Source organism: Mya arenaria, chromosome 5 (genome assembly GCF_026914265.1).
Source record: "Mya arenaria isolate MELC-2E11 chromosome 5, ASM2691426v1".
NCBI lineage: Eukaryota > Metazoa > Mollusca > Bivalvia > Myida > Myidae > Mya > Mya arenaria.
Genome location: NC_069126.1, coordinates 9,599,818 through 9,624,821, shown reverse-complemented (window position 1 = coordinate 9,624,821; position 25,004 = coordinate 9,599,818). Strand labels below are relative to the sequence as shown.

At 34.4% G+C, this 25,004-nt stretch overlaps 1 protein-coding gene across 2 annotated transcripts in view; it reads left to right on the top strand.

Annotated features, from left to right (window-relative positions):
- LOC128234652 (WD repeat-containing protein 37-like) overlaps positions 1-22,689 on the top strand; it is a 50,043-nt gene extending 27,354 nt beyond the window's left edge. For both annotated transcript variants that reach the window (XM_052949021.1, XM_052949020.1), the window contains exons 4-12: positions 5,088-5,198; positions 6,945-7,130; positions 7,869-8,050; positions 8,515-8,572; positions 8,907-9,083; positions 11,220-11,358; positions 15,084-15,218; positions 16,290-16,404; positions 18,576-22,689. In XM_052949021.1, the coding sequence (XP_052804981.1) occupies positions 5,088-5,198; positions 6,945-7,130; positions 7,869-8,050; positions 8,515-8,572; positions 8,907-9,083; positions 11,220-11,358; positions 15,084-15,218; positions 16,290-16,404; positions 18,576-18,698 (1,226 nt within the window). In that variant the 3' untranslated portion in view covers positions 18,699-22,689. The remainder of the gene's footprint in view (positions 1-5,087; positions 5,199-6,944; positions 7,131-7,868; positions 8,051-8,514; positions 8,573-8,906; positions 9,084-11,219; positions 11,359-15,083; positions 15,219-16,289; positions 16,405-18,575) is intronic.
- Positions 22,690-25,004: the final 2,315 nt, after the last annotated feature.

Sequence of the window (25,004 nt, the reverse complement as noted above, 5' to 3'; positions counted from 1 at the left end):
AAATTTGTCTAATTTGATAAGAGTTTTCCACATTTAGTTATTAACCAGGTTTTCACAAAGTGAAACCAGGTTATTAGAATGACGAACGTCGTTGTTCGGACGGGCAGCTGGACGGCTGGGCCGCCGGGCAGGGTCAAACTCACCTATGAAACTGAATAACTTTAGTTAGGATTGACATGTTCGGAAACTTAACGTGGAAATTTTGTCATGGAATATTTGTGGAATTTATACTAAATTGAATAATGCTGATTTAATACAATATTTATTGGCGTTCAACATTATCTGTCTCCAAGAAACATGGTGTCTGGAGTGTAAAGACGTTCGACATATTCTACCAGGTTATTTTTGTAATTTTTGCCCTGTGAAAAAATCTTTGAAGGCTGGGAGAAATATGGGGGGTGTAGCAATTTTTAGCTCTACTGGCCAAAGAGAAGAGCTTATGCAAAGATAATGTGTACGTAGTATGTGCATCCGTGCGGTCGTGCGTTCCGTGCGTCGTTGGTTGTGAACACGATACAGTCTTCAGTTTTGATTGTATCTCGATGAAACTGGTTCAGTATCTAGATATCCATTAGAGCTCGGTTCCTTTCGAAAACCAGCCAGATCCGCCCATAAATGCCTAGATTATGGGCCATGAAAGTTTTAAAGAAATGCTTTCTATTTTTAGCCAGGTCTGCACGAGCAAATTCTATTTTTAGCCAAGTTTACATGTACATGTAAATTCAAGTCTAGAGTTAAGGGAGACAATTTGCAAGTCTAGGATTTTGAGAGACAATTTGCTTTTTGCTTCTGCAGTTGATTTTGTGAATTAATCTGCCTTGTTCTTGTTGAAAGCCCAAAGGCCATTTTTTAGCTTTAAGTTCTGTAGTTTGCGCATTCATCTTAACAAAATTGGTTGTGAATGTTTAAGTTATGCACCTGGTGTCATTACTGGCCACACCCAGGATTCACAGGTTTGGTAAACATAAATCTGGAAAGGTTTGAAAATCTTTTTGTGTGTTCGTGCATTCATCTCAGCACAATTGATTGTGAATGTTTGTTCAAATTGATCAATGTTGTCCTAGGATGCCCTTGACTTTGACCTTTTGACCAACTTTTTTTAACTTTTAAAACTACGGAAATTTTTACTATGAGTACAGTTTTGAAAGCATTTTTTTTTTGTCAGATGACTTTAACTTGGCACATATTAAAATAGGTCATGCAACTAATCTGCTTACAATACTTTCTGGACTCAGATGTTGAACGTGCTACGTTTTCAGGTAACCCAAACACAAAACATAAACTATATGTCTGTTGCCTTTTACCCATACATACATGCTGTAGATTGATATGACCACAAAAGCCATGCCAGTAGAGCATAGGCCCTTTTGGGCCTCTTGTTATAAAGGATTACCTAACTCAGTATGTAAGACGTGTTTGTGAAGATTTTATTTACGGAATATTGATAGTCATTGATAAATGTATATTTTGTCCTGATAAACAGATTCTTTTAGTGTCATTATATAATCCACCACAAGTGTCACCATTTTATACGGATAAAATAGTCAGTGGTTTATCTGAATTTGAAACATTGTTGTATAATAGCGAATATAATTTGAAGGCATATGAGCTGTTGCTATGTGGGGATCTAAATGCAAGAACTGGTGTTTTAAATGATTTTATTAACATAAATCTAAATATACCAGTGTTTGCTCAGCTGTAATCCATTTTTGAGAGTGATGATATTACAATGAGAATTTCGAAAGACAGTACAGTTAATGCTTTGGGAAAATTTTTCTTACAGTTTTGTATAACTTACTCATTATGTATAGTAAATGGACGAGTTCGAAGTGATAAAGGTGTTGGTAATTTTACGTACTATGGAGGGATTGGGTCAAGTGTTGTGGATTATTTTATACGTAGCCATAGCTTGTATGAGATTTGTAATAATTTCAAAGTAGACGCTAACCCTGAAAGTGATCATATGCCATTAGTTTTGTGTCTTGATAGTATGTTAAAACAAGATGTTAATGAAAAAAGACAAAACTATTTATAGTAGCAAAACTTGTATAGATGAAATAATTTATGAACATTACCAAGATGTGTTAAGCCAAAGTATACTTAATGGTGAATTCAAAGCTGTTGATGATATGTTAGAATTAGAGGATTTTGATACTTAAGTACTTTAGTCGAAGAATTCCAAAAATATATTTTAAATGTATCAAAAGATTTTGTTAAGCAAATAAGGAAACCGAGTTAACTTAAAGTAGGATTGAACTAGGATAATGTCATCTTAAACTCCAGGATTGAATTTGATGACGTAATAAAGGCAGGGAATGGCTTAAAGTTAAATAAAGCTTCAGCCGGAGAGCTATTGCCTGCACATTTTAAATATGATCTTTTCTATTTATTGTCATATATGTTACGTATTTATAACCAAATATTTACATCAGATCAGTACCTGAGAAGCTGGACACTATCTATTATTATACCAGTGCACAAAAAGAGAAGTTGTAATAATCCTGATAATTACAGGGGTATAGCCCTTGTTGATGTATTTAGCAAAATATATATATAAGCATTTTAAATAGAAGACTTACACTTACCTATTTTACTCAAGTTTATAACTCCATCTCGGAGTCGCAAGCAGGATTTAGATACAGTTATAATACAACTGATAGTGCTTTTGTTTTATATTCTGTTATAAGCAAGTATTTAAGTACAAAGGGTAAGAAGTTATATGTTGCTTTTATAGATTTTAAAAAAGCGTTTGTTTCTGTGGATAGGTCAAAATTATATACAAGCTTATTTAGACAAAATGTTAATGGAAGGCTATTGGATGCTATTCAATCAATTTAAAAAGATGTCAAAATGTGTATTAGATGCAATGATGGAAAAACAGAGTGTTTTGACTGTCCAAGTGGTTTAAGACAGGGGTGTAATTTAAGTCCAGTATTGTTCTCACTTTTTATTAATGAGTTGTATAGTTATATTGAACAAAGTGGTGTGCATGGTGTTCAGCTGTCCCCTTCTGATATTGAAGTGTTTCTACTTATGTTTGCAGATGATGTTGCTCTGTTATCTGATACAGTTGTAGGTCTACAAAAACAACTTAATGCGCTAAACTTATTTTGTGCTGATACTAAGTTGCAAGTTAATTTTAGTAAAACAAAAATTGTTGTTTTTAGAAGAGGTGGGCAGCTGGCAAGTAGAGAAAAATGGAAATATAATAATGAAAACATAGATGTTGAATCAGGATTTACTTATGTTGGTTTATATTTTAGCTGTACATTGTCATGGTATAAGATGACAGAGAATTCTGCTTTAAAAGCTAAGAAAGCTTTACATTGTCTTTTTAAAGGCATTGCATCATTACCTTTTGTTATGTCTTCAGTGTTTTTTTAAAATGTTTGATACAAAAATATCACCTATAATGTTATATGGTGCTGAAATTTTGGGAATGCTATAGAAAATGTCAAATAATATCCATGTAAAAGATATTTAAATGTATCTTCTAAAGCTTGTAATGATGCTGTTTTATGTGATTTAGGTTGTTTACCTTTACATATATATGCTTCAAATGTTGTTTTAAATATTGGTTAAATTTTTGGAAACTTCCTGATGATAGATATGTAATGTTGTGTTACAATATGTTAAAATTGTATGATAGTCTAGGTCATGAAAATTGGGTTAGTGTATTGCGTATGAATCTGTTTAGGAATGGTTTTGGATATATTTGGGAGTCACAGCATGTAGTAAATGAAAGTGCCTGTCTTACAGAATATGTAACGAGATTAAAAGATCAACATCTATAATTATGGAGTCAAACTTGTTCTGAGAATATGAAACTTTATATATATATAAAATCGTGTTTAAAAGCAGAATTATATGTGAACTGTGTTACAGTTGATAAATTTCGTAAATGTTTAGCAAATTTTAGATGTTCATCGCATCGCCTTGCTATCGAAACAGGCAGGCATACCGGAATTGATAGGGACCATAGGTTTTGTATATATTGTAAAAATGTTGTGTAGGATGAATATCATTTTGTTATCGAATGTCCATTGTATAGAGATATAAGAGAAGTGTATATACCATCTAAGTATTATGATTACCCTAGTCTTCACAAGTTCTTTCTATTAATAGCTACAAAAAATGAAGAAGTTTTGCAAAAATTAGCTATGTATTTGTATTATGCAGACAAAATTAAAGACAGTTTATCAATAGTTGATTAACATGTATGATGCCATATTAACAACTAATATTTTGTGAATTCTATGCGTGGTCAACTCCACGTTGTTTAAATGTATTTATGTATGCATATCTGTATATTTGAAGTTTGACATATCTTGACCCAACGGAAGAGTTTATGGAGACCTTTCATGGGATTGTGTTTGGGGTCCTCAGGGTCAAGGTCAAGGTCACTGTTACTAAAAATAGAAAAAACGGTTGAAACTGAATAACTTTAGTCAGGGTTCACATATCTTGACCAAATTTAGTTACTAAAAATAGAAAAACAGACACATTCCGAAGTTCTTCTGTCAATCATTGAAAACCTGGTTTCATCGCAATGCTGCGTTTCTTTTTTTTCATTATATGACTAGCTGAATTGAGGGTTCGGTCAAACTATGAATCTTCATAACATGACAGTGTGAGAGGTTTACCTGTATTTCACTGTACTTGCTAAAACGTATATTTATTAATTACAAATGTATTTGTATTCTTCCCAATAATGATCTAAAAATCTGAATTAAAAAAATAAGATCACAGTGGTTATGAATAATTTACCTGGATTCACCTTATGACCTGCCATAATTTATGTCATTGACTGTCATCTTATATCTATTTACATTTCATGATGGTATTAATTTCCTGCAGTTTCTACCTTAAATAGTACAAGACAAGGTCAAAAATATTCAAAGGCGACCCCTTCAACCTCTGTATTTTCATCTCATGGGGGTATTTCTGTCCTACTGTGACATGTGTTTTCTTGTTCTATAGTACAATACAAGGTGGAGAATCTTCAAAGGCGACCCCTTCAACCTCTGTATTTTCATCTCATAGGGGAATTTCTGTCTTACCGTGACATGTGTTTTATTGTTTTATAGTACAAGACAAGGTCGAGAATCTTCAAGAGCGACTTGACGCCTACATTGCAGGGGACAAAACTGGGTCTGACTCTCTAGATATTCCAGATGGATCAGCTAAGGCAAAACGATGTACGTAATGGTACAATGTATCTGAAATATTGATTACTGTATATGCAGTATATCTTGTCAGATTTTAAAAAATCAAAACATCTGTCACATTACTTTATGAATGGGCTTACCTTATGAATGGGCTTACCTTACCTGAGCAGGAAGTACTCAAGGTGAGTTATTGTGATCGCCCGTGTCTGTCGTCCATCGTCGTCGTCCATCATCCATCGTCAACAATTGACTGTTAACACACTATAGAGGTCACAATTTGGGCACAATCTTAGTGAAACTTGGTCAGAATGTTACCCTCAATAAAATCTTGGACGATTTCTATAATGGGACATCTGGGGTTAGAAACTAGGTCACCAGGTCAAAATAAAGGAAAAGCTTTTCACATTTATGACTGTATCTTCAGGAAACTTGGTCAGAATGTTAATATTAATAATCTCTAGGTCAAGTTCAAATCTGGGTCATGTGCGGTCAAAAACTAGGTCACCAAGTCAAATTGAAGGAAAAGCTTGTTAACAATCTATAGGTCACATTTATGACTGTATCTTCGTGATAGTTGGTCAGAATGTTTATATAAATAATCATTAAGTCAAGTTTAAATCTGGGTCATGTATAGTCAAAAACTAGGTCACCAGGTCAAATCATAGGAAAAGCTTGTTAGCACTCAAGAGGTCACGTTTATGACTGTATGTTCATGAAACTTAGTCAGAATGTATATATTGATTAGCTCTAGGCCAAGTACGAATCTTGGTCATGTGCGGTCAAAAACTAGGTCACCAGGTCAAATTTAAGGAAAAGCTTGTCAACAATCTAGAGGTCACATTTATAAATGTTTCTTTATGAAAGTTGGTCAGAATGTTTATATTAATAATCTCTAAGTAAAGTTTAAACCTCGGTCGTGTGCGGTAAAAAACTAGGTCATTAGGTCAAATCATAGGAAGAGCTTGTTAGCACTCTAGAGGTCACATTATGACTGTATGTTCATGAAAGTTAGTCAGAATGTTTATATTGATTAGCTCTAGGCCAAGTTCGAATCTGGGTCATGTGCGGTCAAAAACTAGGTCAACAGGTCAAATTTAAGGAAAAGCTTGTTAACACTCTAGAGGTCACATTTATAACTGTATCTTCATGAAAGTTAATCTGAATGTTAATATTAATAATCATTAAGTCAAGTTTGAATCCGGGTCATGTATGGTCAAAAACTAGGTCATAAGGTCAAATCATAGGAAAAGCTTGTTAGCACTCAAGAGGTCACGTTTATGACTGTATGTTCATGAAACTTAGTCAGAATGTTTATATTGATTAGCTCTAGGCCAAGTTTGAATATGGGTCATGTGCAGTCAAAAAACTTTTAGGGCCCTCTTGTTTTTAATTTTAGTGTATGTTAATGAGTTAAAAATAATTCTCTTGAAGATAAGGTTGCTATTGCTCTTTGTAGACAATTTCACTGTGTAAGTATTTGAAAATGGTATAAGAAGATTATCAACAGTACATGATGTTTGGTCCATTTTATGAATGATCTTAGTCATAAGGTGAAATTATCTTGGTGTCATTTTTTGGATACTTTGCTAAATATTAATAAGAACTGAACTTAGGTTGAAAATACAGCTGGGGAAACAAAAAACAAAAACAAAAAAAATATCTGCCGTCTCTGATGTGTGTACATAGTAGCAGGGCTTCTAAAAACATAACATAATTCATATTATATGTTTTGGAGGCAAAAATGTAATATATCAAGTTCTATTTGGTACCATCCAGCTGCTAGTCACATCTCACAGAAGATCAAGAAGTCGTACATCGCCTCTACTAGCAAGCTGGTGTCTAGTTTCCGTCAGGCGACCCCGGCGTTTGTCATGGTGAAGAGTTATCATGGACACAAAGATGGGGTCTGGGAGGTGAACGTCTCACGCCATGACAGCATGGTCATAGGCACTGCCTCTGCAGGTTAGTGCCATTTCTCTTCTGGAAGTATCTGGTGAGTTATCCCTCTTGTTCACAGAGAAAAAACATCTGAACATTAGCATTTGCTTGATCGTATTTTATTATTTTGAGCTTCCTAGAATGTGCTTTCTAATAACTGCTTCTTGAAATGCATAAAATAGGGATCAAAGACTGTCGATTATTGTCAATAATCATACGTTTATGATTAAGATTGCTGATAATCAATTGCATAATCTCGAAATCAGTTATCGCTATTTAGCTTTATTCTCAAAAAAAAAAAAAATATATTGTTTAACAATTGTAGAATTTATTTTGTATTCAACTAAAAGATTATTTATAGATAATGGCATCCAATTAACAAAAATCATATCATAAGCAGTCTAATTAACATGCATCTTGTTATGCTTTTATATCACTGCATTTTATGAAATTTTGATTACATAATCAAAAATTGATTGAAACGCATTGACCAACTGTTTTTAATCATGATTTTAGAACAATTTGAAATCCTTAGTATAAAAACAGAAATGTATCTTTACACAAAGTAAATGGTTTCCTTTGTCTGTTTCCAGATATAAATAAGTATGTTTAAGAGTTTCAGCGTTAACCTTTTGTATTAATGATGCTCTGAATAAGATATTGTCTATATTCATAAAAGTAAACATATTTTTCATCTGTTAACAAGTTAATACATTTTCCATGGACTTGAAATATGTTAATTCTTTGTTCATTCTCTCCCAGATCACACAGCCAAGATATGGAATGTCGAGACTGGGAAATGCCTGCTGTGTTATGCTGGACATCAGGGGTCTGTGAATGCTATCAGGTTTAATCCGGTGAAGGACCTTGTTGTATCAACGTCTGGGGAGGGGACGGCCCACATCTGGTCACCTACGGTCAACCTACCACCACATGAGATACTGGTATATCCTTAAGATAGCACTCATTGAAGTTTATGTTTCAATACTAGATGGTATAGGGATGGTATAGGGATGGTATAGGGATGGTATAGGGATGGTATAGGGATGGTATAGGGATGGTATAGGGATGGTACAGGGATGGTACAGGGATGGTATAGGGATGGTATAGGGATATATGGTATGTTACAAATGTTGCATAATTGTCTCATGCAAGAACTATTGTTGTAATAGTGTAGTAAAATAGTGTACTTTTTAACAAGATAATGAAACAGTGTTGGAAATGAGCACAAGTTTGCAAGCAGAACTGGAAGAACCTTAACTGGACATGTTCAAAACTTGTGTTTCACTTATTCAGTCTTGTAAGTTTTTATGAACCAAGTAGTAATGTAAAGATTTAGGCTTGTTGATCCAAACTGACAAAATCCTATCTATGATATGTGATGAAAATAAGCTTACTTATATTTCAGCGTTCACAGTCGTCTGAAGATGAGTTGGAGATGTCTGAGAAGGAGGAAGCTAATGATGGTAAGGTTTTGATAGTTGTATTATCTCCCTTTAGTCATATTAAGATATGGACAATTGTAGGAGAGCATGAGAAGTTACCTTTTATTTGCACATGAAACATCCAAACCCAAAAATGTAATGTTCTATATAGTTGGCTACTTATGATTAAAGGAAGAGTAAATTCAAGTTTCTTACATAAAGTATTTTGCTTTTTACTTTATATGTTGTTATGACTAGGTATTTTGAAATTATCTTTTACCAGTATTATCAAATAAAGAAAAACAAAAAAAAGACTTCTTCATAAATTAAAGTTGACAAAATGAAAATTTTAAAGAAAATTGTTATATGATTTCAGAGTTGTTAGAGCAGATGGGAAGTTTGAGAACACCCCTGAGAGAGCTGATTGGTCACAATAATGTGGTAATAGCTGCTGATTGGCTGTGCTCTGGGAGTCAACTGGTCACTGCATCATGGGATAGGACAGCCATCTTGTTTGATGCTGAAACTGGAGAAAATCTCAACACACTTTTTGGTAACTATGGTTTATAGCTTATTTGAGTTTAAAATGGGACATGACTGGGTATTTTTTCATGCCGGACATGGTGTTTCCAGTCATGTGTCATTGGATTCTGGTTATAATTTTCAAGTCATTTATTCATATAAACCAGTATTACCAGGGTAAGGAGTGTGGTCGTTACTGCTATGACAACCAATAGGTGGTACTCTGGCAAAAGATTAAAAAGTACATGTATGTAAAATTAAATTAAGATACAATTTTACTACCGGTATATTTTGATAAACTCAGGTGGGAGAAAAAGCATCTACAGTGATCCCTTGTGAAACCTCATTTCTGGAAAACACCATACGCTTGTGTTGGGATGAACCTTTCTTACACTCTCTGCCATAGAAGATACTTAAAATCTTTTTCCCTCCGCATGAAAGACAGACATGTCACGCATAACAATGAGCTAGCTGTTAAATATATAATTTTATGTAATTAAGATTATGACATGTGAAAGAGGAAATGTAAAATAGTTTTTAATTTGACAAATTAAAACTACAAAAAAATATACCATACATGCCATATTTCTGTGAGGCTTCCCAGGGGATTTTGGTCTGAATTTTAGGGGATTTTGATATTACACCAGGGGATTTTTATGCGATGAAAATTTGCGCAATAACTGCATTTATAATATAAGAATAAATACAGAAATACACTCAAATTACAATAACCCAAATAGTCATCATGGTCCTTCATGGAATTTCACACTCATAATATTATTGATGCTTTCCACTGTCAACCTTACGCAAGTTTTGAAACAAAAAAAACAAAAACAAAAATTTAATTCCAAGGGGACCAGGGGATGGGTCGAAATTCCGGGGATTTTTCCCCCTGCGGGCGGATATGGCATGTATGATATACAAACTCTTTAATATAGGGAACATTTTCATGACAAGTGTAATTTCAAATAATGCATGTCATTAAGTCAGTTATTGACGCAAACACTTTTGTTTATAAAATTTGAAAATTTAAGGTATGCAAGAAGAAGTATATGTAATTTTGGAGGAAATCCAACCCCGGGGTAACAAGGCTTGCCGAGTTACCAGCCCGACTGTCCCTGAGGGCTGGATATTTACATCCAATATGAAAACACATGAATGGTGCTCATTGTATTCTCACCCAAGATAAAGATTTCAAATGTGTCCAACATTACATTGGACAAGTGCTGTAACTGGCCATTGTTACCGATTGTTGGGAGCCACTAATAAGTAAATCAGTCATTTGCCCGCAAGCAATTAAATGTGCTCCAAACATTACGTTGGGACATGACTTATTATACTCCTCATTGGTTAATTTACACTCTCAGAAGTGGGGCTACATAATGTATATATATATGTATTATGAAAGTTCAGACATGATCATGAAAGTGAATTATTAAGTTGCTGCTGTTAGTTCCCTTTAATGACAGAAACCACGTATTGTAATAGGTAAGGTAGGGAGAATGTTTCAGACAAGATGTAGGTCATTTGTGGCTGTTTATTTAACAATTCTCATAGAAACTCCATGTTAAGCTGTGCAGAACATAACCAAGATCTGACTGTGGTTTGGTATTTGCCATCTACCATCCTAATTGATGTGATGCCAAATCAGATCTCGACCATCCTTCAAAACTAACTTCTTTGTTAATTTGTTAAACATTAAAGTATATTGAGTTCAAGAACAGCATGCATTTGTTTGTCCAGGGTTAATATGTGACTCATTTAATCTCTCAATTAGTTTAAGTTATGGATATTTGCATCAGAAAGGTTTGTCCTCATTCTGTTTTATTTTGTACACATTGAATACCACCAAGTGGGTTAAAGGGGATTATTGATTTAAGTGCTCTGGCCAAGATGTCCTGAGTTTGAGTCTCACCTTTTGTAATGTTTTCTTGGCATGTCAAAAACCACTAGTACAATAAGTAGAGCTGCCTTATTGAAGTCAGTTTAAACCTGTCTTCAAAATCAAGCTATTTGATAAAACTTGCCTCTGCAGGACATGACTAGGAGCTGTTGGAGGTGCGAGCCCACCCAAGCCAGGATCTTGTGATGGTGTCATCGAAGGACACACTTTACCTGATAGCTTAATTTTGAATAATATATCAAATCCTTTATCTCTGCCTTCAAGGACATGACCAGGAACTGACGGAGGTGCGAGCCCACCCTAGCCAGGATCTTGTGGTGACCTCATCCAAGGACACGACCTTCAGACTGTGGGACTTCCGTGACCCCAACATGCCTGTCACTGTCTTCCAGGGGCATACCCAGTAAGTGCTTTTGTATCCCACACTGTACCACATATACAGTCGAACCCTGTCAGCTTGAACTGCCAGGGATGAGTGGAAACACCTCAAGCATTGAAAAATTTGAACAAAGCTGGGTTATTTTACCTTCAGCATTAAGAAATCGGTCCATTACATCTAGTTTGTGCCAACGAGGAATTCGAACCAAGCGAGTTCAAGCCAACGGGGTTTGACTATTGAAATATTAGGGATGCAAACGAATGGCAAAATAGATATTCAAATATTTGGTAATTCTTTCGATCGAATATTCGAATATTCGATTACCCAAATACATATTTTAGAAGATGTTGTAGACTACTATTATTATTCGCTAAAGTAATAGCCGGGACATTTAAACCCTATTTTGTCGTAGCCAGTACGCGCGGCGGATCCTGATTTCCCCAAATGAGCCTTTGAAATTCTCTTTTTTCAGGAAGAAAAAAGCAATACATTATAAACAGACAAACAACAAAAACGAATAATTCAATTCCGCTGCCTTTTGTAAACAATGTGAAAATAGATGGATTCCTAGTCAAACAGTGTTTTTCCGTAGGATGAGCAGCCTCGTTTTAAGATTGACCTCTAAACTGACTAAATATAACTATGGAAAACCCAAACCAACTCGGGAACTAGTAAAATAATAAAACGAAAACATAAGTGGATTTGACTCATCTATTGTACAACAATAGAGGAAATATTTCCTTAAATCCATTTCAAAGCACGAACATTGTAACAAAAGATGGAAACAGTTTAAAGCACACATTTGCAACAACATTATTAAGCACAATATTACATTATTGTGGCATTCATGTCATCACCTTGATTTGCGCTATGGTGTACAGCATAAATTGCAGCCAAGACAACACATTGGTATTAAAGCGGATCCCTAGCCAGTTATTGTAAAAGTAGGGGGACTTTTTATAGTACCCGACGATATGTCCCTAAATGACACATGACGCATGTCTAGTCATCACATTCACACCTCCGGCATTAGGGGCCAATCGTTGTAAAAACAAGATAAACGAGCTTTATAAACAACATCAGTGATGAAGGCAAAATGTGTTTTGTTCTCTTTATTGAACTTTTTTTCCGAATATTCGAATACCGATTTTGACATTCGAATACCAAACGTTTGATCGAATATTCGATTATGTTTGCATCTCTAATAAATATATATACATGAGGGATCATTTACACTCACAGAAAGCGAAATACATAATGCATATATGTGAGACTAATGGGTTTTCGAGGACATGCACAGAAAGCAGCTGAGTCGTGTACAACCCTTATAAAGTTAGACCAAAAGGTGTTAGCAAGGGTAGCCAAAAAAGGTTATGCACTTCATTATGCAGCTCGATGCTCCAGCTAGGCCTTAATAGCAATGGGGATGTTCTGGTGCCCCGTTCCGGCACCCTGCTGCTGCCTTTTTAGCTCGTCTATTCGAAGAATAAGGAGAGCTATCCTAGTCACCCGAGCGTCGGCGTAACCACTTCTGTTAATGTTTTTGTAAGAGTTTTTGTACCACCTCAAATATTTTCAACGTCCATTGACATATGGCTTTGAAACTTTGCACACATGTTCACCATCATGCCCCCAACCTGTACACAGGAGGAGGTAACTCTATCAAACATTTTGACAAAATTATACCCCTTTTTCTACTTAGAATTTACGTTAAAGTTTGGGTACCAGCTCAAATATTTTCAAAGTCCATTGACATCTGGCTTTGAAACTTTGCACACTTGTTCACCATCATGCCCTTAACCTGTACACAGGAGGAGGTAACACTATGAAGCATTTTGACAAAATTATGCCCCTTTTTCTACTTTGAATTTACGTTAAAGTTTGCATACCACTTCAAATATTTTCCAAGTCCATCGACATCTGGCTTTGAAACTTTGCACGCTTGTTCATCATCATGCCCCCAGCCTGTATACAGGAGAAGGTAACTCTTATCAAACATTTTGACAAAATTATGCCCCTTTTTCTACTTTGAATTTACGTTAAAGTTTGTGTACCACCACAAATATTTTCAAAGTCCATTGACATCTGGCTTTGAAACTTTGCACACTTGTTCACCATCATACCCCCAACCTGTACACAGGAGGAGGTAACTCTATCAAGCATTTTGACAAAATTATGCCCCTTTTTCGACCTAGAATTTACGTTAAAGTTTGCGTACCACTTCAAATATTTTCCATTCAATTTATGTAAATGTCTCAGCACATCATGTATTGCATTGAAATCTAATCTAACAGTGATCCATGCATGTTTCGCCAAAACTTTTCTATCCATACACCGAAAAGCGGCGGAATAGTCGAGCGCGCTGTCTCTGTGACAGCTCTTGTTACTATTCTATTCCTTGCCATTTTTCGCAGAGCTGCCTTTAATGAGTATTTAATCATTTGCATACAACCTGGTGTCTTTTATAGTTTGAAGTATATTTGATGTTAATTTGACTTATTGTCAAGGCAATTTTCAGAAACAACTATAAAAATAAGAAATATACATTATTTTGACACTAAAGTTATGATAATAGCTAAGGTATTCATAACAAACTATTAGTATAGAAATAAGTTCCAACACGTACATGATAAGAATTGAACATTGACCCATACAAGTGCCCAATTAAGGCTCATTCAATTCACAGCAAAAGTGCCCTTTCTGACCTAGCACTCTGCCCTTGTCCAATCCTGGCTCGACTCCTGCCCTTGTCAAATTCCTTGATGTCTGAAGAAGTTTTTCACAAATATCTTTAACAAGCATATTTTCAGAAAAATGATGTGTTAACCTGGGCCTTCACCAAGGGCTGTGGGGGTGGGTTTTGGGTTTCCGTTCAATAGGGGATTGGCTGGGGTATTTGCGTGGGTACTTCCGGGACCCGAACATGCCCCAGAAGTCTTCCAGGGGCACACTTAATAAGTCATTCATGTTTTAAAATTAACATTTTTTTTACCAAATAGTTCGCTTTTGACAAGTAGGATTATTATTTAGTAACAATTATTAATCTTTATCATCAGTTTGTTTTCTGATTAAAATCCTTGTGAGAAATGTTTTAGATATTATGTTATACAATTACATATAGTGAAGAAATTTTTACAATTGATTAAGTCTGACTTTAACTTGTAATGTTCATGTTATTGATTTAGTTAATAGGATGTAACATGTTTTAAGTGGTATGGCTTGTTTTTCATAAATAGGTAATTATGAATTATAATGATCAGGGATGTAACATCTGACACCACCTAGCAACATTTTACATTGTGTAGTTTTGCCTAGGTTAAGATAATGTAGCTCCATATCCAAAACATACAAAAAAAAAAAATCTTGAGTAAAACTGTATGGATATATGTAGTCTTAGTAACAATTTCCTTTCAAATCTGGCTTAAAACAGTATCAGGGAAAAGGACAATAAACCCTCTTTTTAAAACTCATATAAAGTTAATAAAAACTTAAAGTTTAACACTGTTAAGTTTTTCAAAGCACAAAATAAGCCTAATGTTTTGGAATGTAAACCACTGTATATATATATAGAGAGAGAGAGAAACAATAACACATGGTTTCATCTGACCATTAGCTAGACTTCCAGATCACTCCCAAGTAATACTTTTTTCCCACTCTAATAGTTCCACAGTGATAATTATGACATTAAGAAATTTTCCGTTTAAGCTCTGAGACTGCTAAAAAAAAATCCTTTTTTGTTTATTCTTCAGGCCGGTGACAACGGCAGTGTTTGCTGGGTCGGAGAAGGTGGTATCTGGTAGTGACGACCGCACGGTGAAGGTTTGGGATCTGAAGAACATGCGGTCACCCCTGGCAACCATGAGGATGGACTCATCCGTCAACAGGTAAATCAATGTTTTCATTGGACAGAGAAAAAAGAGAATGGTCAATAGTTTCTTGGGCTGAATGGTTAGACATAAATAATTTTAAATTGAATGCTTTGAATGGTTGGATTTCAGTGGCCATTGTTATTAATCACAAATTTGTGTACTGTCTATCTTATTATTCTATTGTTGCCGGCATATGTATTTATGTGTAAGCTTGCCTGTTGTGTAAAAAACTAGACAAGTTATTGTTAACCATTGTTGTTGGGTGAACATTTTGTTTAATTGTTACTATAAAGAAATCAATATTAAAGATATTAACATGATAATTGTTTAGTTAAGCCCTTGATGGGTTGAGATCAACTAATAAATGCTGGCATACGCTTGTGGTTCTCATGGTTCATTTTCTACAAGAGAAAATACATTTATGAAGTACGTAATTTTAAGCTTATCTGATTTGTAAAAACAAGTCCTGGTTTGGTCTTCTCTGTCTCGATGTCATCATCAGCGGTGTACTTTGGTCGCAACTAAAATAAAACAAGAAACTCAAATGAAATGTTTGGTACTCATGTTACGATAGACAATATTCACATATCCACATGTATAGCAAGGGCAATAACTTTGGCTTGAATAATTGTTTGAGTTATTTCCCTTTGTGCTGATGAAATGAAAACAGACAAGCGGCACCATTTGCTCCGGGGATCTCTTGTTTTCGTATAATTAAGAACACCTTGAAATAGTACTAGTTTTATAAATGTAAAACTAGATGTGGGATTGCTATTACATGTAGCTTGCAAGTGTCACATCTTGTCCCAGCAGTCTTCCCACAACGTCATTATTTCAGCAGATGAGGATCTTATAGAGTTTAAGGCAGTATTGTATAATGACAGTTTGACAGCTAAGTATTTAAAAAGACTTCAGCTGTTGTTTTTTGGTGTACAATATTATGACAAAACTGCAAGGCTTTACTAAGCTGGAACGTTATCAAACTAGTTGAATTAATGTGTTAAATCATAATTTTCCAACCAGCAATTAATATAATGAAACAAAATAAAATCAAAACAGGTTTTCACAAAATCAATCCATTTTCAGACTGTGTGTGTCCCAGAGCCAAAATATCATTGCAATCCCGCACGATAACCGGCACATTCGACTGTACGATCTCAACGGGAACCGGATAGGTCGTCTGCCCCGCAGCAACAGAGTGGTAAGAATAGGAACGCGGGCATTTTAGTTTTGGGAACCATGCTACAAAATAACATTCTATAAATGATCATTATAAATGAATTAAGATGATAATGGCAGAAATTAATAGATAGTTGTTTTTCATAGGTAGTTTAAGCATGTCCAATTTATCAGAGATAACAAGTTTGTAATATCATCATAACCTTGGTATCCTCATCTTCATGGTCATTCTGTAATGTGATAAAACTTGAGGATTGGCCACATCTGGCTTGATGGAAATGCTTTATATACGACCAAAAATGAGCCAAGGATCACCTCTGGTTACTGCTAACATGTCTCCATATAGACAACCACTATTGCATGTATAGACATTTTGTATTAATAATACTAGCACAAGGCAAGTTAGTCAAATTCAAAAAGAATTACCAGAAATTTACTTCTAAGGGTCTTAATTCAAGTAAAAATAATGTAAGAGTTATGAAACTTCAATGCTTAGTTTAGTTTTCAGTCACATTTACTTCTGACAAATGATCATACAAATTCAGTTGCTTGTTTTACATTATGTTCTAGTCCTATCAGGAATTTGTGATGCTTTCAGTGTACTTGATACTTATTATTAATAATAATCAGTGTGTCTAACAATTATTGTCTAATTACTTTCTATAAAGTATAAATACCAGTTTATGTTTATAACATTTATATGTTTTGAAACCCAAATAAGTACAGGTAATCCTTTGGGAAAAATTGAGACTATGTTTGGAAGCAAGTCCCATCGTTCATTTGTTCTCTTGCCTGTTTAATTTAATAGGATAGCACTTCTTTAAACTCAAACTTTTGATTCTTTTCACCCTAGAAGTTTATTGGAGAGCACCTACTTAAAACTCACACTTTTGGTTCTCTTCACCCTTGAAGTTTATTGGTGGGCTTCTTAAAGCTCACACTTTTGGTTCTTTTCATTGGAGAGCACCTTCATAAATCTCACACTTTTGGTTCTCTTCACCCTAGAAGTTTATTGGAGAGCACCTACTTAGAATTCTAACTTTTGGTTCTCTTCACCCTAGAAGTTTATTGGAAAGCACCTACTTAAAACACACTCTTTTGGTTCTCTTCACCCTAGAAGTTTATTGGAGAGCACCTACTTTAAATTCACACTTTTGGTTCTCTTCACCCTAGAAGTTTATTGGAGAGCACCTACTTAAAACTCGCACTTTTGGTTCTCTTCACCCTAGAAGTTTATTGGAGAGCACTTACTTAAAACTCACACTTTTGGTTCTCTTCACCCTAGAAGTTTATAGGAGAGCACCTACTTAAAACTCACACTTTTGGTCCTCTTCACCCTAGAAGTTTATAGGAGAGCACCTACTTAAAACTCACACTTTTGGTTCTCTTCACCATAGAAGCTTATTGGAGAGCACCTACTTAGAACTCACACTTTTGGTTCTCTTCACACTAGAAGTTTATAGGAGAGCACCTACTTAAAACTCACACTTAGTTTAAACATATTTATTGAGGAAAATAACACAAGACAACATATATACATCAATGAAAAACAAAGAATTTGATCGAAAGCATAGCTTATATAGATCATTTTCGTATGCATGTATACTTTACGAATCAGAAAAAGGTTGTCGCACAAAATATCATTTATTATATTTACCAAGAAAATGAATATGTCTAAAATAAATGTAGAAGAATAATGCTATTATGAAATTTAAGTATTGTAATAAATCAAACATAGAGCAAGTTTTAAGTTGAGCGGTACTACAAATGAATATTGCTATAGTAAAATGTAAACTCACACTTTTGGTTCTCTTCACCCTAGAAGTTTATTGGAGAGCACCTACTTAAAACTCACACTTTTGGTTCTCTTCACCCTAGAAGTTTATAGGAGAGCACCTACTTAAAACTCACACTTTTGGTCCTCTTCACCCTAGAAGTTTATAGGAGAGCACCTACTTAAAACTCACACTTTTGGTTCTCTTCACCCTAGAAGTTTATAGGAGAGCACCTACTTAAAACTCACACTTTTGGTCCTCTTCACCCTAGAAGTTTATAGGAGAGCACCTACTTAAAACTCACACTTTTGGTGCTCAGTTTGGGAAAGCACCTTCCTATAACGTGAACAAATATTATCACATTGTGACAATGTACATCATTTGTGAAAATAAATACAAAACACTATTCTGTTTTCAGGGCCACAGTAAGATGGTGTGTAGCGTGGCATGGGCAGACGAAAACCCGCTGTGTAACATGTTCTCGTGTGGGTTTGATCGCCAGGTCCTCGGCTGGCATATCAACACCCAGATAAAGGAATGAGGGTCAAAGGTCGAGGGATCATTGAGAGCTGTGTGAAGGGCTGTGTGCACTACTTGTGTATTTAAGTGTTTCTCAAATAGAAGAATGACTGTGGACTGGCCTGAATCTCTGACTGATTAGTTGGTTTATGATTATTTCAAGATACCTGTTGTACATTATATAAAAGCTAAATTATAAATAATGTCAAAATTTGTAGATTCCTGCATATAAGATGTTTCCAAACACAGATATTTATCATACAATTACATGCATGATTAATCTGCAAGGAAAACATATCACAAAATACACTTCAACCTAGTGCAATATGGATATGTTCCACTCTGCTGAAGACCCATCAAAATAAATGATATTGTAGGCCTAATTCCTGATCATTGAGGCTTTTTGAATCATGTGACCATAAAATATATTTTTTGATTGGGATGCATGTGAGTACAAACTTCAAGTTTGCTTTTCCGTATGTCTACAATTCTGCATAGCCCATGTTAAACCTAGGATAAAGAGTGAAATGCGTGAACATGTTCCGAATATAAATCTGAATTAACAGGTGCTCTAGATAAGGCATTACATAAAGCTGCCATTACCCTAAAGACATGTTAAGAAAGCATCTTTCATACATTTTGTTTTATTCATTTGTATGATTACTACGATTGTTACAGCTTTACATTGGTAAGTTATTCTATCATCTTAAAAATGATTAATTGGACTTACCGGTACAACAAGTTGAAAATAAGCTTTGAGCGTAAGCGGTATTGAAAAATAACTAACATGTAACGTTGATTTTCTTATCATTTGGCCAGTGAAAAACACTGTTACTGAACACTCAGCAAGTCCGATCAGAATTTCTTCTGTACGAGTCACTGATACCTGCTCCCAGATAATTGTATATGTGCTTTTGGCTGACCATATCCCTGAAATAGAAACACACCATACTTAGTAGTGGAGATGTTTCAACACAGTTACACTTTTTCGTGTTTCATTTTTGTTCAATTCTTTTGTTAACACAGGACCAATAAGCTGAGAGGGGAATGATTGTTATTTTGATACCAAAGATGGGCAAATTATACTTTTTTACCTTCATTTTTATGTACTAGGAAAGGGTTTTGTTGGAAAAAAATATACTGTGGTAAAAATGTATTTCTATTTTGTATCAGGATAATTCATTTGACATAAAAAATGCACTTCAACTTAAGTCCATAAATGAACGGCCTTTCTGCAATTGCAAATATTTTCTGATGACTCAACATCTTCGTATATGTTCGGATCGTGAATCATCACATGTTAATATTAGTTAAAAATTGTTTATTTTGTTATTGTTTGTATTGTGTCAGCAAGCCATACAAAATTTAATCAACATGTATTGAAGTCACTAGCATTTCAATTTTACGTTAAAAAGGGTTTAACATATCAACTATGAAGTGGTTCAATTTTTCTGTGTTATTATGACGTCATATGATAAACTGCTTTCCGGTTACTGTCCGGTTGTTCTATTTACAGAATGGGTGAGAATGAATAACTGTAAGGTTTTCTTAAATGACATTACACTTTTTTTTACCAATTCTGGAAGAAATAATGAACTATAGGTGTAAATATCAGTAATAAATTGCTTGATTGGTGTCATTATTGGGAAAATTATTGGGAAAATTAACGTTTTAGGTTAATTAAAGTATGCTTTTTAACCAGCCCAAGTGCATTCATACCCAAGAATGACATCAATCACGCAATTCATTCCTTAAATAAAAAAAAGACCTTGTAAATAAATGATAAATATCTGCTTATTTCTTCTTCATGTTTGAAAATTGATAGCAATGAATAAAGTGATGATTATTTCTCTTTGACTAACTTGGCATTTTTAAACCTTTGCAAATTTGATAACAAAAAATAAATCAATTAATATGAACATAAGCTATCTATAATATTAAAGTTCAAAATAATGATTTATTCCACTTCAAAACACATCAATGAATCTGATTGTCAAGAATTTTCAAAATGTTTTTTAAAAAAGACAAGAAAAATATCAATATTCAGCTAAGGAGTATCACTTCTGCTCCGTATCACAATATATCATGCCTGCAACATAAATGATGCAACGCCATTGGTCCAGGACTGGTCATGCGGTGAACAAATTAGCCAAAAATACATGTTATTGTTACAGCCTAGTTGATGCTTTTGTTTTGCCATATTATAAAATTATTATATTTTTGTGAATGCTTACAAAATGTTGTCTCATTGTTAAATGTACAAATAATGTTAAAGTTATGTACTTCTCCAAAATAAGCCAATCTTCCTGACTTACTAAGACTTGAATCCTGTTTAAATGATAAAAAATACAGAATTTTTTTTCTGTTTTACAAACGCTGCACTCTCACAGATTTACCATTTTTACAACTTTTTTATTTTTTGTCTTGGAAAGGGCAAATTTTTGCATAAATATCTGCAAACTAATGATAAAAGATTGCCGACAAAAAATCAGATTGTAGATTTTCATATTTCCGTTCGAAAAATAAATGTTTTATGGCTTAAACCGTTTAAGGAAAATGCATAAAACATAAAATTTTGGAACTTAAATATAAAAATCTGCAATCTATTTTCTTGTCAGCAGTCTTATATAAATGGTTTCCATGGATTTTCACAAAAATTGGCTCGTTCAAATACAAAAAATAAAGAAGGTGTCAAAATGGTAAATCTGTGAGAATGCAGCTTTAAGTACCAAGGTCTTTAGTCATTACAATTTTGTTTTTCAAAAACCATATTTATATTGATGCTAATTCTCTGTTTACTAGCTATGTGACAATTAGTGTCAGTGTATCAGGCTTTGTTACATTATTATTCTGTGTATTCTTATGAACATGCATACCACATGATTTTATGTCAGCTTTACAATTTAAATTAAATGTTTTGGTAGCAAAATCAAATTTACGATGAACTGACAAAAACAACTATTAATTTTATAACGGCTATTGTTACTGCACAGAAATATTTATTTAAAAAGTGACCGTCCATGAGATGGCCCCATCGTATATATTTCTCAAGTCATATTTTCAGTCTTTTTAATATTGTGCCATTGTGCAAGAAGATTGTGTTTTGTGTTTTGCACTTTGGTTCATCTTTCGTCGGGAGAAACAAAGTGGGGTATTGTCATAGCCTTTGTGTTGTTGTTGTCAGGGGTGTTGACAGTGTAGACAGTGTCTTCTACATGCAAAAACTTGAACTTGGCAATTTAAACCTAAAGAAAAATCAATAAATTTGAAAGATACTTGGTAAAGACATTGCCAGTGGCAATACGCACATGTACGGCAAGTCTCATAACTATGGCTTTAATAATTTTCAAATGTTGCCCCTTTCAATTGAAAACAGTAACAGACATGTGTTGGTGTTGGTATTGGCTCGGCTTTACCCTCATAGTTACCTGTAACCTTTCATTAGTTTCATTTATATCATTAAAAAATCCTTGAATGTATGTTACTATGGATAAATATTGATTAAGTTAAAAAATATATTTGTATGTATAGGTTACTAGGTAATTTATCTAAATATGTTCATAAAATATAATATGTTGTTGTTGTAGGAAGATGTTAAAATTAAATCTTGTTTCTGGAAGTGTTATTTATTTTAAGATGATTTTAATTATACAATTGTAGAACTCACTTGGGTACTAGTCAATTTATCAAATGTCTGAATTTTAATTGAAATCTAAGATTTGTGTCATTGTTATTGCATTCTGCATGATATAAGCATAAGACATGTAAGTCAACATTTGGAAATGCTGTTCTTTTGTGAGTTAACTCTATTTTTATACAAAAATGAAATATCGAATATTCTTTTTAATCCAGAAATGCAAATTATGTCTTTAGCTAATGAAATTAAACCACTTATATGACAGTTTCACTATTATTATACTCTGTTTGTGCAATAGATGATTAAAGCTGATTCAAGATTTGTTAGATTTGCTTATTATTTATGGTTTTGGAAGAAAATAAAGTTGAGTTATTGTGATAGTCTTGGGTGCTTGGCATCATATAGTAAACCACACTAACCCTTAGCCAGAGCTCAATAAACATTCACATTAGTCACATGAAACCATGGAAACATGTTGCAAGAATCAATATGGATGTTTGTAGCAAGGACCATAACTCTGGCTTTAACTATTATTGAGTTATGCCAGCCCTCTATTTTATAGAACAATAACTGAGTGAGATGGACGTTGGTATCTGCTGCAGACTTCAAAGTTAAATGATTCATGGACATGCTAGCTTCAATTTTACAAAAACTATGTATGTTATGGAAAGAAATACAGTGTTTAATTTTGATTGACATTAGATAAAATGTTCAACATAACTATGATGTAACAGCTGGTTGACTAAATTGGTTTTCCAAGATAAGTTGAAAGCAACGAAACTCTCCACATTATTCATAGTAAGAGAACTATTTTTTTATTCTGCACTTTCTGTACAAGAATTCTGCACCTATCAATTTTTTATCTCACAGGGTGCACACTTGGGTGAGGGATGGGGTTTTGGACACACCTTGTTTGGGCTGTAACTTGACCATGTATTATAGGATTTTAAGGACTTGCCATGACGGTTCACTATGATGAGGCGACGTGTCATGCATAAGACTCAGGTCTGTACTTCAAAAGTCAAAAGCCAAGGTCACACTTGGGGGTCAAAAATCGAAATTAGTACTCTTAATAGGACTGTACCTTTTTGGGGCAGCCTCTTAAACAAGCATTACAAGATTTCCAAGAAACTTGACATGATTGTTTATGAAGATGAAGTGGCATGTCACATACAAGTCCCTGGGCTGTACCTTAAAGGTCAAGGTCACACTTGGAGCTTAAATGTCTTTATGAGTACTGTTGATAGGACTGGTCTGGACTAAACCTTGTCTGGGCTCTTCAAAAATATGCAATGCAGGTTCACCATAATAAGGCGTAGTGTCGCAGGTTACAGATATTGTTCAACTCCATGTTATTCTGTGTTGCAATTGCATGGCAGAGCATAATGCCTGCGTCAAAGGCTCTTTCAACGGGGTCAACATGTCACCTTTTCACACTAAACATCTCAAATATTATGCACGTCCTTGTAGCGGCAAACTTGACATATGCAAGAACATTTAGAATCCAAAAGGCATTTTTAGCAAAACCTAACAAGATTTTGTTGTTGTTGAAATTGAATTATTTTACTTACTTTTCGGGCAAACATGAAGCAGCAACTGGCAGAAACTCATTTTAGGAGAATCCAAGTCTAAACCATATACATATAAACATGTGTTATATATCTGTGCCTAAACTAACTAAAGTGACAATAGCATATAATGTTTTTCAGGCATAATGGAGCTTTTTGGGCCACATGTTAAGATAATTATCAACAAGGAAGCTCTAATTTGGACTATTGATGATGTTTACTATAGCATTGTAAGATGCATTCATTCACATTTCTCATGAACATATGTTGATGTCTGACCCAACAAAACGTGAAAGAGTACCTTTAAGCCATTACTGTTTTAATTTGTTTTTGCTATTATTTGCACAGGGTGAGGGGTGGGGGCTAACCAATAAAAGACCTCTATTTGAATCTGTTACTCAAAAGTTGTGAGCCTACTTGCCTCTGAATTTGGCGCAATGGTCTTGTAAGGATGTACAAATGAAGTCCACTGATGTGCATTTATGATCATTTGAACAGATTTATCTGCTGTAATTATGCCCCCAACAAAGAAGTTTGAAGGGGGTATATTGGAGTCACCCTGTGGTCGGTCGATCGGTCGGTCGGTCGGTTGGTCCGTTGCAATTTACCTTGTCCGGAGCATAACTTAAAAACTACTGGATGGAATTGGATTAAACTTCATACAATGGTAGAGCATAATGAGAGGAAGTGCAGTGTACAATAACCATAACTATTCTTGCTTATTACTGAGTTATTGCCCTTTGTTACTTTTTTTGTCCGGAGTTGAACTTGAAAAGTACTGGATGGAATTCATTGGAACTTCATTCAATGGTAAAGCACAATGAGGGGAAGTGTAGTGTTCAAGAATGTGTGTTCTACTTTAGCTAATTACTGAGTTATTGCCCTTCATTTGTTTTTTTTTTTGCTGTCATTTTTTTTCCAGACATTAACTTGCAAACTACTAGATGGAATTTATTGGAACTTCATACAATGGTTAAGCACAATGAGAGGAAGAGCAGTGCACAATAACCATAACTCTATTTCAGCTAATTACAGAGTTATTACCCTTTGTTTCTTTTTTCTTGTCCGGAGCATAACTTGAAAACTAATGGATGGAATTTAATAAAACTTCATACAGTGATAT